The 14,128-nt window shown below is 44.3% G+C and overlaps 1 protein-coding gene across 2 annotated transcripts in view; it reads left to right on the top strand.

The window, feature by feature from the left end:
* HMGA2 (high mobility group AT-hook 2) overlaps positions 1–14,128 on the top strand; it is a 121,302-nt gene that overhangs the window by 96,285 nt on the left and 10,889 nt on the right. For both annotated transcript variants that reach the window (XR_010069747.1, XM_063324057.1), the window contains one exon: positions 303–335. Coding sequence is in view for 1 of the 2 variants with exons in the window: in XM_063324057.1 (XP_063180127.1) it covers positions 303–335 (33 nt within the window). In the remaining variant the exon portion in view is untranslated. The remainder of the gene's footprint in view (positions 1–302; positions 336–14,128) is intronic.

Raw genomic sequence — 14,128 nt, 5'->3', positions numbered from 1 at the left:
AGTTACAAAATTAGGCCAGACGTAACATGCTGAAGTAGAATTCACCTTGGTTTTAATTATACAGACTTAGCGTATTCCTCTGCATCCACAGCCTCTGAACTACTTCAGAGCAAGGTCACATAGGTGAGTGTAGGAGAGGTTGGGTGTGAGAGCTGGGTATGTTCATCACTCTGTTTCTGAATGTGGGCTTTGCCTGTGTTTTATTTCTATTGCTGAAAACATTTTTCTGAGCATCTGTGAAATCACTGTGAAGTGACCTCCGTGAATTTTGTTTCTCACCGTGCTTTTGTTTTACTTTTCAGCCTCAACAAGTGGTTCAAAAGAAGCCTGCTCAGGTAAGAAAAGCTAATTTACATTCTTTAAAATCTTTAAATGAAATAACTCTTCAGTATTTATAGTGGTCTCCCTTACTGTAAAGAATGAAGGGAAGTACATCGATCATATGAGCAGGGGGACAGCTGTTGGCTTGCTAGTCACAGCCACCAGAACAGTTCACGTGGTGGCCCAGAGGAGGAAGCAGCGAACGGTGCTTGCTCAGAAATGTCCTCTTCCTTTAGCGGCCACCTTGCCATGATAATGCAGGCACACGCACACGTATCTCTGGTATAAGTCCAGCATGTGATAGGTATCTCTGCATGTCCTGGACATGAGTAACTGGGGACTGCTTACAGCAAGGAGGGGGGCAAAGGTATAAAACCCTTCTCCTCACTCAGTCTCAAGGAGTCTCTAAATCCACAAAAGAAAATAGGCTGAACTTGACAGCTAGACTGGATCCATCATAAAGACTAACACATTTGAACTTCTTCTGTTGGATGGTATCATTCTTCTTTAATACCTTGGACAAAGTGCAAGCTAGGGTGTCATGAAACTGGTCAAACGCTGCACTTAATGATCACCTCCTTGTTCTTTCCCCAGCCCACCCCATGTTAAAAAAACCCCAAACACCCTAACTCTACCACTTTGTTACATAGGCAGCAACAGAGAAAAGCCCGTGGGCTTGGGAGCAGGTCCATCCCTGCCCGGCAGAGTCTCTGGGCTGTGCTGCCGTACCTCTGTGAAGATGAATGATTGCTGAGTCAAGAGCATAAAGGGTCCTCTGCTTTTCTGGAAAGGGGTTTGCTTTCAGAAGGGAGTAATACTTTTGTTTTTCCACCTTATGGTTTTAATATGCTATTGTACCGTGTACATGATTGTAATGTCTACTGTAATCTGAATTAGGAGCTGTTACATAAGAAACAGAAAACATCCTAGCTGTGAGTTGAAGGGGTGAAATGATGTAACTCTCAAAAGCATGCGCAGGAATCAGGTTTCTACACAAGAAATCAGTACAGTCACAGCAATGATGAATCCGTAGCACTGGCAATAATATTAAGGTCTCCACAAGGCAGATAAAACATAGAGGATGAATGTAGTAGTATTTTCAAGTGAGGTAAGTTTTGCAAGGAGAGGTAATGTCTTTTATTAGGCCAGCTTATGCAAGAAACACAACATCAGTCCCCAAGGACTTACCATCTATAACCTTCTAACTTACACCACACAATTCAAAACACACCGCGTTGTTCTAATAAAAGATATTTCCTCTCCCTGGTCTCGCTTACATCCTTCAACTGTTACGGCCACAATCAGGCTATTCCTACTACGGCGTGGTAGTAAATCTGCTGGCGGGCAGAAAGCCAGCCATCTCCTCCATGGCACCTGAGAGACAGGGAGGCTTAAACCCTGCTGTGCAAAGGAGGCCAAATCCAGGGGGCAGAGGCTCCGTGAGGCTGCTTGTGTTGTGGTTTGCTCTGGTTCATAGCAGAGCTCATCCCCACCAGGCCTGGTGGGATAAAGGGGTCTAGAGGTGGTGACTAGCCTGGCAGAAGCCATTGCTGCTGATGGCACATGGGGTGCCGCTAGCTCTCCAGTCTCCCCGGGCACTTATTCCTGCGAGTATTTTGTTTGCAATGAGCCCTACCGCAAGAGAGGAAGAAATGGCTGGGACTGAGGCTGGGCTGGGGTGTGGGAGGACAAAGAGGGGACCCGGGTCTCCGTCTTTTGGTAGTAGAACAAAGTAACGACAGATTTAATTGATGGTGAAATGATGTAGGCGTTTGAACCAAAGCACCAGGGTTCCCTTTATGGATCTTCCTGTCCTGTCTTCCCCGAAGCAGTGACTCCAGTGGGGATGCTGTAGGATGCCATAGGGTGTTTCAGCCAGCCGGATGCAGCCGCTGCTGCACAGTGTCTCAGCAGCATCTCCATGGTCAGAGGCAGAGAAAAGGAGGCCCTTTGACATTCCCATTAGTAATGGAAATGTTTGTATAGAAAATGAGGAGGCACGGAAGAATGCATGAAAGGAGAGAGAGGGCTTTTTAGAAATCCCCAGTCATCACAATATGACTAGTGAAGTTACACTCTTTAAATTATATTGTGTGCCATGTCTTCACTCAGAGAACATTTCTTTTTTTTTAATCCTTGGCCTGAGGGATGTTCAGTGAAATCATTGACTTGTCTTTAACCCTTCCTGGTTTTAATACGCCCTGCTCCCATGCTTACGCTAGCACAATGTTGCGGTTTTGCTGGATGTGGGTGCATAGCAGACAACAAAAATTATCACTGTGAGCAAGCGCTCATGACAGTGTCTTCCTGAGGCTGAAAGAAGAAGGAGGTAAAACAGTGTAATTCCTGGGACAATCAGGAACTTCATGCTGCTGGGTTTCACTTAAGGCCGGTTGCCTTTCTCCGTTTTCTTTTTATACTACTGAATTTCCCTTTAAAGGAGGGAGGTTCAGACTCAGAATTAACAACAAGAACATGAGCTCATGCAGGCTTCCTAATCTGCGCTGTCTAAGGAAATAGTGATAAATTATATAAACATGGGGACTACATGGAAGTTCATGGAAGATAATGTAAATCTTACACTACATTCAGAGGAATCTCTTCCTTTTCCATCTGTTTCCTTCAGAATATCCTCCCAGATGGCTTTACCATGTGGCAGTCTGGATTAAGTTAGAAATGTGTCCTCTCTTCGTCGGTGGGGACTGTAAGAGGTTACAGTCGAGAACTGCTGTGTGATGGTGAGCGTGTTACCCCAGCCTGCCTTGGTGAAAGTGGCAGAAACTCTTGGTTGGGTTTCACCCCTGAGTGCCGTGCCTTGAATTTAGGTATATTCTCAAAGATTTCTATGAGCATTAGTTTCCATCACTGTTACTCGTGTTACTGTTGCTAGTACCTGTGCCTCTTGGGTTTGTGTCATTTTTAAAAGTATAAAACCAGCAAGACCAGATAAAATTCTCATTTTTTGAATAACAGCTCTGTTCCCATCACTGTTTCCCAGATTTTAAGCATCGTGCAGGGCTCCACCATGCTCTAAATCTCTTTATGGATATCTGCTGTCCAGTTTAGGGCCATACGGATGCCTATATAAACTTCTGCAATATCTCCAAACATCCCCAGAGCTCTGAAGATTTACCACCACGCAGATGGTAAATGCAACGGTAAAATCCACTGGAAATCTACACACCCATATCATTAATACGAACATTTAACTACTGTGGTCTGCATGCATCTTTGTGATGATCACTGACACATATTCTCACACTTCCTTGGGGAAACGAGGAAAAGAAAGCCAGTCTAACTGTGAGACATTGGTAAGTTCAGCGCCTTCACGTAAATTTGTGCCTAAACCTCAAAAACGAAGACGCGCCTTTGAAATCCACTCTGTCTCCAAAGAATGGACAGCCAGATCTTACAATCATGATGTAGTAGTATGACTACACTGAATATATGAAATATATTCGACTCCACTGAATATATGAAAACAGTGAGGTGTGCAAATAAGCAGTCCCAATAGAAGCTTCTCCATTTCCTCAGTTTTAAGCTGTTTGTAGCATCTGTAGCCTCAGCCATATGGAGGAGTAACATTCTTAAGTAATACAAAGGAAATAGATATTTTTAGGAAAACATCATGAAAGCTATCAAAGTTTTCTGGAAACAGAACGTGTTTTATTTTTATCATTTCTGGAGAGAAGAAATACTGTTGAGGGTAGAGCAGCCCTTTGAAAATCTTCTTATAATCTCTTTGGGAGGTCTATTAAAATCTCAAATCCTTGCAAATCCTTTGTATCTGAGTCTGAAAGACAGCATATCAGTCAGAAAGACAGTGTGTCAGTCAGAAGAAGTGCACATAAAGTGTACGTAGAGAAATGTATACAAAAAAGTGTACAGAAAAAGTACACCAAAAGTACACATAAAGTTTACTTTTCTACCTAATGCTAAATGCATTAGATGCTTTTAAATCAATGCCCCAAAAAATCAAATCCCAACGAGAATAAAAGCTAAAAAGAAAAGTGTTACTTCGCAGATTTGCTGTATTTTTTCCTGTTATTCATTTTTTAGTCTTGGTATCAATAAAGTTATGCATGTTAATTAGTCATAATATATATATAAACCTCACAACCTCAATATATGTGTTCCCCAGCTGCATCCATCACATATGCCTACTCAGTGTAGGACACGGTAAATGCTAAAAGCGTCAGACAGGCTCTGCAGCCCAGAAGCTACATCGATGATTCACGCATTCATATGCAGCCCAAAAGCAGCAGACTTTGTGAGCAGAGCTGAGTGTGGGACCTGTGGTGGTTGTGTGGCAGGTCCGATGCGCTGGGCCATGCTGCGTGCGCTGCGTCGCCTCTCTGTGCCGTCCAATAAATCTGCACGTCCACAAGCTCCAGGTGTGTTGCATACACGCAAGCCGTCACATGCGGATTTATTTTTTTTTCCCTTCTGGGAAATCCCAGAGAGAAATGTGGTAGAAATACTCCAGAGATCCACTTTAGCAGGTTGAAAAGAAGCTTCCAGTGTCGCAAGTAAGATGGTAAATCCTTCGCACCCATGCAGGTGCACATACACATCTGAGAGTGTGTGTGCCACTGTCCAAGCCCGCCCTGCGTCCTGCCGAGCCAGAAATATTGCAGCCTTACACAACTGAGCCTTGGCTGTAGAAACATTGAAAAACCTCTGCCCTGGAGGTTGACCTGGTGCCCTGGGGTTTCGTTGCTCTTCCCGCTGCGTCCAACAAGCTGTGTTGTGTGTCATGTACTTTTTCTGCATTTACTGATACGGAGAGTGAGAAAGTTGCCAGATTGCAGAGGGACAAAAGTTATTTTCCAATGGTACGTGGAATTTTATACTTCAGAGTAGGATAACCGCATGTGTGTTAACGCACACCACTCCAGAACATCCTCTGAAAGACCGAGTTACCATTCTTTTATTATTGTTATTTTTAAAGCAAATGCTCAATGTTTTCCCAAAGACAGCAGTAGGGGACATCTTACGTGCTAGAGGCCCTTGGTACCATGTGCATATGTGCTGAGCAAGTGTCTATCACAGCTCCACCAGCCCAGGCTCACTGCACCTCCCGGTGTGGAGGGTGGTCCCCGTGGAGCTGCCCAAAACTTTCCCAGTGGGGCTGAGCCCTGGACCTGCTGTGGGACACTCCAGCTCAACACCCTGTCTCCCGTCACCACCAGTCAGGGTGGAACTGGTCAGAGGTTTTGCATAAATAGCTTAATGGTGAAATAACCTGGTTTTATTGATCCCTTCCCCCATAAGTGTCCTTGGAATTTTTGCTTTTCCAAAGCTTCACAATATTATGATCACCTGGGGACTCAGTTTTTTAAATCAAAATAGGATTTGATTTTGTTTTTTGAACACTTTTGCCCTGCAAAATCTTTCCAGATTTAGCTTCTGAGTGTTCTGGAAATGTTTTTCTGATTTGAAAACATTGTTTTAACAAATGGATAAAAATGTCATGGGAAGTCTTACGAAAAATGGCTCCGATTTGAAAATTATGTTTCATTGTTACCAGTTCTGCTGCTCGTATTTCAAGCAACATGTAAGGATTGCTTGGTGTAAAATCCAAATACAAAATTGGAGTAGTAACAGATTTGTGGACTGAAGCCAGAATTATTAAGAAATCAGGTGGATGCCTGAACTACAGGTAGGGACCTACCATTGCGCTGGGAGAGGTTTGAATTTGATTTTAAGGAAATCAGGGAAGTGTCTTGCTCTCTTCCTGGATGCAGTAGACGGAGTCTCATGGAGGGTGCTGGGCTTACCTTCGAAAGGCAGACATATTCAGTCTTCTTTTGTAATTGGTTTATTGTGATAGCGCTGCTGAATAGCTTGTCCGATGACTAAAAAAAAAAAAAAAGAGCACAGTCTTTTGAAATAAAAACAAATCTGGGGAAAAATACAGAAGTTGCAATTATCAGTTCTATGAACAGATAAAGCACTGACCTGTGCTAAAGGACGAGGGCTAGAAGAGAAAGTCACGTATTTCCGACAGCAAATATTTTGTTATTTATATGACATAACTTCTGAATAGACTCTGAATAGCATCATTCAACAAGGCTAGACCTAAATACCCAAATCAGTGTAAGATTCAGGTTTCCAAGGTTTTAAGTAGTTATGATTGTCATTTATTACATAGCTATGATAGAGCAACATTTTTGAGATCCTACTTCCAGAAATTTGGCTTCAGATCACCTACAGTGATCTGAAGACATAGGTTGCTGCATCGTGCTGGGTGAGCCTCTTGCTTTCTTTGAAGCCATTAGCACTGAGCACTGCAGTGTGAAAGTCCCATTTTGGGCAAGTCTCCCAGTGCCTTCATTCTCCTTCGTCTGAAACTGAGGTGCCGATGCTCCCTTCCTGCGAAAGGTAGTTACGATTTGATGTGACTAAAAAAGGAATCAGATTTAGCAAGATATTTTTGCTTCGTGTCTTGTCAGGGACTGTCTGGGGGATTCAGAGTCTTGCCTGCAGCAACATGCCGCTTGGAGATGTCATGTCCTTGTCAGCCAGTTTCTGAGTCAGTCGAAGAGCAGGAGTGCCATGGCATAGCCCAGCACAGGAGGAGCCTTCAGCTCTCAACAAGGGCAAAAAAAAAGGTTATTTTAACTGTTCAAATCAGCAACATTTAATGTCCTTGAGACAAGCCCTAGAGCAGGAGGCAGCTTTCTGAATGCGGCACCGGTCACATATTTGCCTATTCAATACAGACATGCTCTCAGGTCGCTGCTCTTTTCCTGTGTGCTGGGCAAGGCCTGTCCCTAATGTCACATAGAAACATTCAGGGACTACAGCTATTGAGGCGCTCCATGCGTAGCCCTCGGAGCAGGCGCAGCAGTTGGTGGTACAAGGCTGGAGGCTGAAAGGGTAAGCTAAAACATGTCCCTAAGTCAGCAACGCTCCTTGTTGCCCTCTCCCCACCTCATCGCTCTCTCTGCTTGGGGAAGAAACCCAAGATGGGCAGGTGATGGCTGTGGACAGGGTGGCTTAGTGTTTGACCCCATGGCTGTGGCACGGAAGCTGCTCAGGGAGGTACTCCATCCACTTCAGAACTTGGCTCCGATTTGAGTCGCAGGCGGAGTGATTAACTTCACTTGTAAGAGAGAAGTAGTGAAATGTTTATTAACATAAACCAGTGATTTAACAAAGTTAGTAGTGAATGCAACAGTGTTTTACGAGATTCGATGCCAGGGTACACTTGATTATTTACTGCATAGAGGCCAGGGTCAGACAAGCTCTCAGGGAGACCCTCCCGTTGAGTCACGAGGTTCGGAAAGGACTCCCTTGCTTTCTAAACTCCTTCTCAGAGAGGAGTCTAGGTGCGGCTGGATCCAATCCTAGTCCCAGACTTGGTCAACGGTTTATGTCTAAAGGATTATATATGCGCAATCAATCCTTATATCACTTAGCTAAGATTTCAAAGTTTAGCATGTTATTAGTCACCGAGAATCTGCTGCGGCAAGGAATCTCTCAACCTCGAGGAGAAGGACCTTAAGCGAGCGTCCCCACTCAAGGGGAGACCCTGTCGTGCAGCTCGCTGCCGTGCAGGAGAGCTCAAAGGGCTCTTGGGCTGTCCGCTATTTATGGAGTAAGGGAATTGACCTATAGTCATATTCGCATGGGAACAAGATACCTAGGTCCCCACTCCAGACAGTGTTTTGGTTATGTTGCCAGCCATCTCCCACGGTTCAAGTGCAACTCATAACAACTCCTGCTGATGGCCATGGCTTGAGCAGGAACCGGGCGGGGGGGGAAAGGGGAAAAGGGGAGAGCACACCGCCACAACAAAACGCAAACCAAAATCTCACTAATGATAGCCAGAAGAGAAGGGGCTGTGACGTGTGCTTGGGAAACACCGTTGAGGAAGACATCTAGGCAGGGAACAGTGTTTAAAAAAATGTCAGTCAAGAGTAAATTAAACAGTGCTACTTTTGCATATACATGCTACGCATTTTGGCCGAGATTTCCAAGAGTAACGAGCCTGTGCTGCTAACACTTGGGTATCTTACTTCACAGACATACGGTATTCTAGGCAGTACTTGGCTACCCCCTGAAAATTTGGATTATTTTAAGATGTTTCCAGAATGATGTCCAGAAAGTTGAACCTACCAGAACAATAAGCCTCTGGACTTATGGCAACAAAAATAATCAAAATGCTAATTAGGAAAGATGAGGTGTGTCTGAGGGCTGCTCAGGAAAAAAGTGCTCTTTGCTGAGAGCTTGGTTCCTGAGCTGCTCATAAAGGCTCTGCATCTTTCACAGTCAGCATTGTTGTTGCTTCTCCACACCCAGCTGAAGTCACTGAAAGATGCCTTATTTCCTGACATAAATATTATTAACAGATACTCCAGGACTGTAACCCAGCTCATCTGCTGCACTGAAAAACGTGGAACGTGAACCTTCTACGTAGCCACTTCTAGAAATCGCTACTCTTTGGCCTGCCAGTTCAGGACCACATAAATTCTGTTGCAAATGTTAAAAATTAGGTATGCTGCAATGAATGTGGAATATGGTAAACACAAAGAAAATCAAAGTTAAGACCAATGAAAATACATTTTTTATCTGTTAAATAATTTGCTGGGATGGTCAGTTATAATATTTGCTTACCAGCACTATTAAAAAGATTTGGCTAGGGAAAAGAGCAATATGCTTAGCCCTTATTAACTGATACACTTCTTTAAACATGTTCTGGAAGGAAGCAGTAAGAAGTCAATATTGTACTTTATTCTGGGGTTTCCATGACATCTTGGGAATTTTATAAGGTCCTCTTGTTGCCCAAAATAACAGTCTTGGAATTGAAGAATAATAAGAAGCATTTCACAGCTACTCTGTCAGTCACTACGGGGCGTTTGTGAAATTTGGGGAATTTAATTCCTTGAAATCGATGCTGCCATGCTACCCTGGGGTGATATCTGTCCTCCCTGGGCAGCCCGTCAGCTTGTGACACCTGTGCCAGACGTTAAGGCTGGGATGGATAGGCTCGACCTGCGAGCATGCCTCTTCCCTTGCAGCTTGGAGAGGACAACTCAGGCAAAGGATTCATAAAAGTGAGCACAAAATAAAATCGTGATAGACACTCTAAAACCATTTCCCGCAGTGGAGCTTCCATCCCATATCGCTTCTGCTGGTGCTCTCGCTGTGCTGTCCCATAGTGCTGAGATGGTGTAAAGCAAACCAGTTGGAAAGCACATGCTGTGACAGACAGGCTGCTGTCTGCGGCCCTGTTCAGAGCTCATGGTCATCAGTTTCTCATTGGATATTGTGAACATGCTGCTGCTGTGTTTATAGGCAGCATAAAAAGTTTGGAAGCATCACAACCTCTTAGTAGACTATGCAGTGAGAATTATGCTCCTAGGTACTTCAGGTTGAAGGCTACAGGAGTATGTGGGTGGTTTTCAGACTAGCACATTGCCAAGCAGTGCATGAAGGACCTAAACCTTTGGGCAGTCCAGTGTTTGTAAGCATCTTGAGTTCACCCTTATTGGACCTAAATAAATAAACGTGCTTTTCTCACACTGATGAAGGAAAAGAGCCATCCAATACAGCTGCCTGTGTGTTGGGCATTGTAGCACTCACATCACCATAGCATACTCTCTCATGGATCCTGTTTCATTGGGATCCCAATGCCACAAATGTTAAATGCTTTATGAAGTCTGCTCCAGCAGATGGTGAGCATCACCATGATGAAGTTCTGCTGCTGATCCCATTGTAAGGCATTTCTGGAAATGCCAGAATGTTTTCAGAAAATGTTGGCCAAAATCTCTCTTTAGAAATTGCTCTTTCTTAAATTAAAAAAGGATATAGTATCGCCAATGTATGTCTTGCATTGCCTCTGCTCTGTCAATGTAGTCACATTGTTCAGGGCCAGTCTCTGATTTCAGGTTTGGAGAGTTATTTGCCACACAACAACCATGGGAAAAGAGAAGGAGAGAAATAAAAAAATGAATCACCCACATTCTGCCCGAATTCAGATCTCAGATTTCCCACATCCTGGTATTTAATTTCTCACAGAGTTACCAATGGTTGATCTCACGGCAGGATTAGCGGGAAGAAAAATGAGAGCTCCATTGAAACCAGACTTGAGTCTGGAAGGAAGGGACATGTGAGCTCTAGGACCCGGGAGATATCAGATTTGGGGCAGTGAATGGCTGCCACCCCCTCCCCTTCCCTGATTCTCATGCTTATTTTGAGTCAAAATCTGGAAACTGAAATTAGAAGAGCAAAGAGACAGTTACAGTATGTTGGGCGGCTCGCCCATGGCTATAATAGTCTCCTGAGAACTGTGTTATACAGTGAGGCATTAACTGTAATTTATATTAGTGGGTTTTTTGTGTTTAGGAAGAGGAGAATAGATTAACATTGAGGTATAAATTGCAGTAAATCAGTCTCAGGCCTAAAAGAAAACATGTTTTGAACACACATTTCCACCAGGATACCTTTTCTGATTTGATTATAGAATGTAGACGTGTTCAATTGGAAAAGAAACTCCCATAAAAGGTTCTATAATCAAAAGGAAATAATCACTATCTATTAAGTTGGACAGCCCCACTCACTTTGAATCAGACTATCTTGCTAGAGAAAGAAAAAGCTTTGCCCTGTGGTAGCACAGATCGTGGTGCAGATGGAGCCTGAAAAGTTGGGTTGCCTGTCTATGCTGAAGAGGACCATACTTTATGGCCCTCCTGACCAGATTGTGTGGAAATATTCAAGAAGTTGAAAAAATCTTTAAATGCATCACTCTAAATCCTTTAGGAGTTGAACATATTAAGATGACAAGAAGAGTATGTCATTAAACCATAAGTACCCTTTTTGGATTACCTGGTATTTGTAGATTTATTGGCAAGATGGCTTAAATTAGGGATATATTTTTAGCCTGCAGCATTACATAATAAAATAGCAGCAGAATTTTTTGCAGTAAAAAAAGGGAGGGGACGGGGCGGGGAGTTTATTAAAACCAACACAAACTTCTCTGATTTTGTGCTTTCGCCTGCACAAAGAGGTGCTCCATGGTTACACAATCGGTAAAGTTTGCAAGAAAAGCATTTCCATCACCCCATTTTGCTCAGGAGTCGTCGCCCTGCCTTTCGCTGCAGACCTGCTGTTTAGTCTGAAACTGAAAATTAAACCCAGAACTTCAACTCTCAAAGTTAAATACTCTGCTTTACTGCCAGCACACAGCCTCACCAGTGTCTGTGTGGTAAGATCTGTGATTAAACTCTTCAGACGTTTTTAAAAACGTTTTACAAGTCTGTTAAGCTTTAGTGTTTCTGTTTTGCTTTGGGTTTTTTTTTTTCTCGAAGAAAAAAAAATCATTTAGCTGAATTACACCACAAAGTCTCGCATGAACTTTGCTGAACAAGAGTGGAGAACCCAGCTTGTGATCTTTCAGAAATATGTTTCTTATTTGGGGAGAGGGGGTGGCTTTTCTGAGCCCAACCTGGGGAAGGTAAAGCCCTGTACGTTAAACTCTCTCCTTCAGAAACAAAAAAAAAAAAGAAGAGGGAAAAACGGGGGAGACTGAGGAAGGACAATGGCAGCAGCCGAGCCCCCCGCGTCCCTGCCCGCCCCGAGGCCTGCGCCTGGGGATCATGGCGGGGGCTGCGTGCCCGGCTGAGACCCCCTCGGCCTCGGGGCTGGTGCTCGTAAAAATGTCACCGGTCCACTTCCACTGTGAAAGGCTCTTTTATCTCCCCTTCCCACAGCCCCTCTCCAGTGGGTACGCAGGGCCGGGCCCGGCGGCTGCCGCTCGGCCTTCCCGCGTGGCTGGGCCCTAATGAGGTGTGTGCGGCTCTTGGCTGCAGGTTTTCAATCTCTTTCTTATTACTTCAAAGCTGGTGCGCCGAGGTTCAGACAAGTTTGATCACTTGGCAAAATCTCTCAGCTGGGATTCGAAAGGGAAGACGCTTTATTTTATTATTTATCATTACAGATAGATAGCTGTTCCCAAACCGCAGTTGCCAGTGGCTCCGTGGACCGAGCCGTAATGCTTTTTTAAGTGATAAAGGATTGGAGGTGAATAACTTCTGGCAGTTGCTTCCTGTCTGTAACAAGCAGTCATTTTTAAGAGGGGGAGGAAAAGGAGAATAGAAATCCAACAGGCCTTACTTTATTCTCCTTTTCATGTTCTAAAATTGGGGGAAGGGGGACAAAAGTTAAACGATGTGTGTTTGACCTCCATTTCAAAGCCTGTCCTAATGTTCCTTTCACTACTCCATTCTGGGAGACCTTCACCGCCGTCTTCCCTCTGCTGCTCAACATGAAATATGCACAGAAATGGATGCTGTTTCAAAAGCCACCGGGGCTCAAGAGGAAGGCAGAGTCCCTCGGGTTTACCTGCATGGGCTACAGAATCCTTTGGGGCTTTGCCATCTCCACTGCCACAAGAAAGCAGAGCTAATGCAGTGGCCACCAGCGTCACAGTGAACTGTACAAGCCGAAGGACTTTTAAAGATTGGCATCCACCCTTTTTTTTGCTCTTTCATCTAATTATGGACATACATATTAGTGATTAGAGACTATCATTAGAGCCTCTGCTTGCCTTAGGCTCCAGCCTGGATTTTGGCTCTGGAGCATGGTGTGCTGTGTGAATGTAGGGGGTTTACCACTCCTCCAGTTTACAGCCTCCACAAGAGGTTTGTAAGAGCAGCTTCTCAAAGTTGGTGTTAGTCCAGCTCGGTTGTATATGTTTCTAACAGCACCGCTGCCTTCTTCCCCTTAATATTTTATTTCCTTCCCACCAGAACTGTTTACATCTTGTAGGGTTGAAACTCTCCAAGACAAAATATGTCTCTGTCAGTGTTAGCACAGCACCCGCGATTGCTTCAAGCACCATTTTCGCTTTAGGCCTATGCTATGCAGACTTTAAATGGTGCTTCCTGCAAAATTCTTCTGACCAGTACTGAGATTTTGCTGGAGATTTTCACTCTCCTTTTAATCACATGGGGAACAGATTTTTTCAAAGTGTTTTGACCTGCTTAGGTCAAAAAGGCACTTGCTATACTCAGATGCCAAAATGCGTTTAAGAAATCTGGCCTGATGTAATTTAGACAGCTGAGTCTCAATTTCAAAAGGCTTCAGCCGCGCAGGCTTCAGCGCTGAGTGACCTGCTGCCTTGCAGAAACCTCATTGCTGAGTTAATTTCAGGGCCGCTCTAAAATCCGTGGCAAAGTTGGACAGCTGGAGCTGAGGTTTGTTTAAGCATGGCTGTAGGAGATGTTGAGAGGCAGAGCCTAAGGCAGGTACTTTTTAGGGCATCTAAACGTCCGACCAGCCTAATTCCTGTCTCTGGAAGTTCTCAGTGTGAGCCCCCTGGACTTAAAAATCCTGTGTCAGATAAGCCCTTTCTCTCAAAAGTAACCAGAGAGACTCATTATCACTCCATTATATCAAACAGTTCTCCTAGTGGGAGATAAGGTAGGAGATAGACAAATGTTTCTGAATCCCCCTTAATCTAACAGGAAGAAGAGACTTGAATCTATGTTTAAAGAAGGCTGTTCTAACTTAAAGAGGAATGTCCTGTCCTGTCCTGAAGTGATCCTCCTTAGCACTGTCCTGGTCCCCTCTGACCAGGTTATCTCTGACCAGATTATCTGAACCTGTTACTCAAGGACCAAAATTTTGCCAAGCCTTGTGAGACACTTCCTGCAGCAGAGGAAGGAGATCTGTAGGAGTGGTTTGGGGGCGTGCAGGGATGGTAGCTCTCTCTGACCTCTACCACTGTTGTTGACTTGGGCCATGCTCACCAGTAGCTGAGTCCCAGCACAGCCCCAGCAACTTCACTCTGGCTGCCCCA

Source organism: Chroicocephalus ridibundus, chromosome 1 (genome assembly GCF_963924245.1).
Source record: "Chroicocephalus ridibundus chromosome 1, bChrRid1.1, whole genome shotgun sequence".
Classification (NCBI taxonomy): domain Eukaryota; kingdom Metazoa; phylum Chordata; class Aves; order Charadriiformes; family Laridae; genus Chroicocephalus; species Chroicocephalus ridibundus.
Note: the sequence above shows the minus strand (reverse complement) of the source record. Positions and strands in the feature narration are given on the sequence as shown.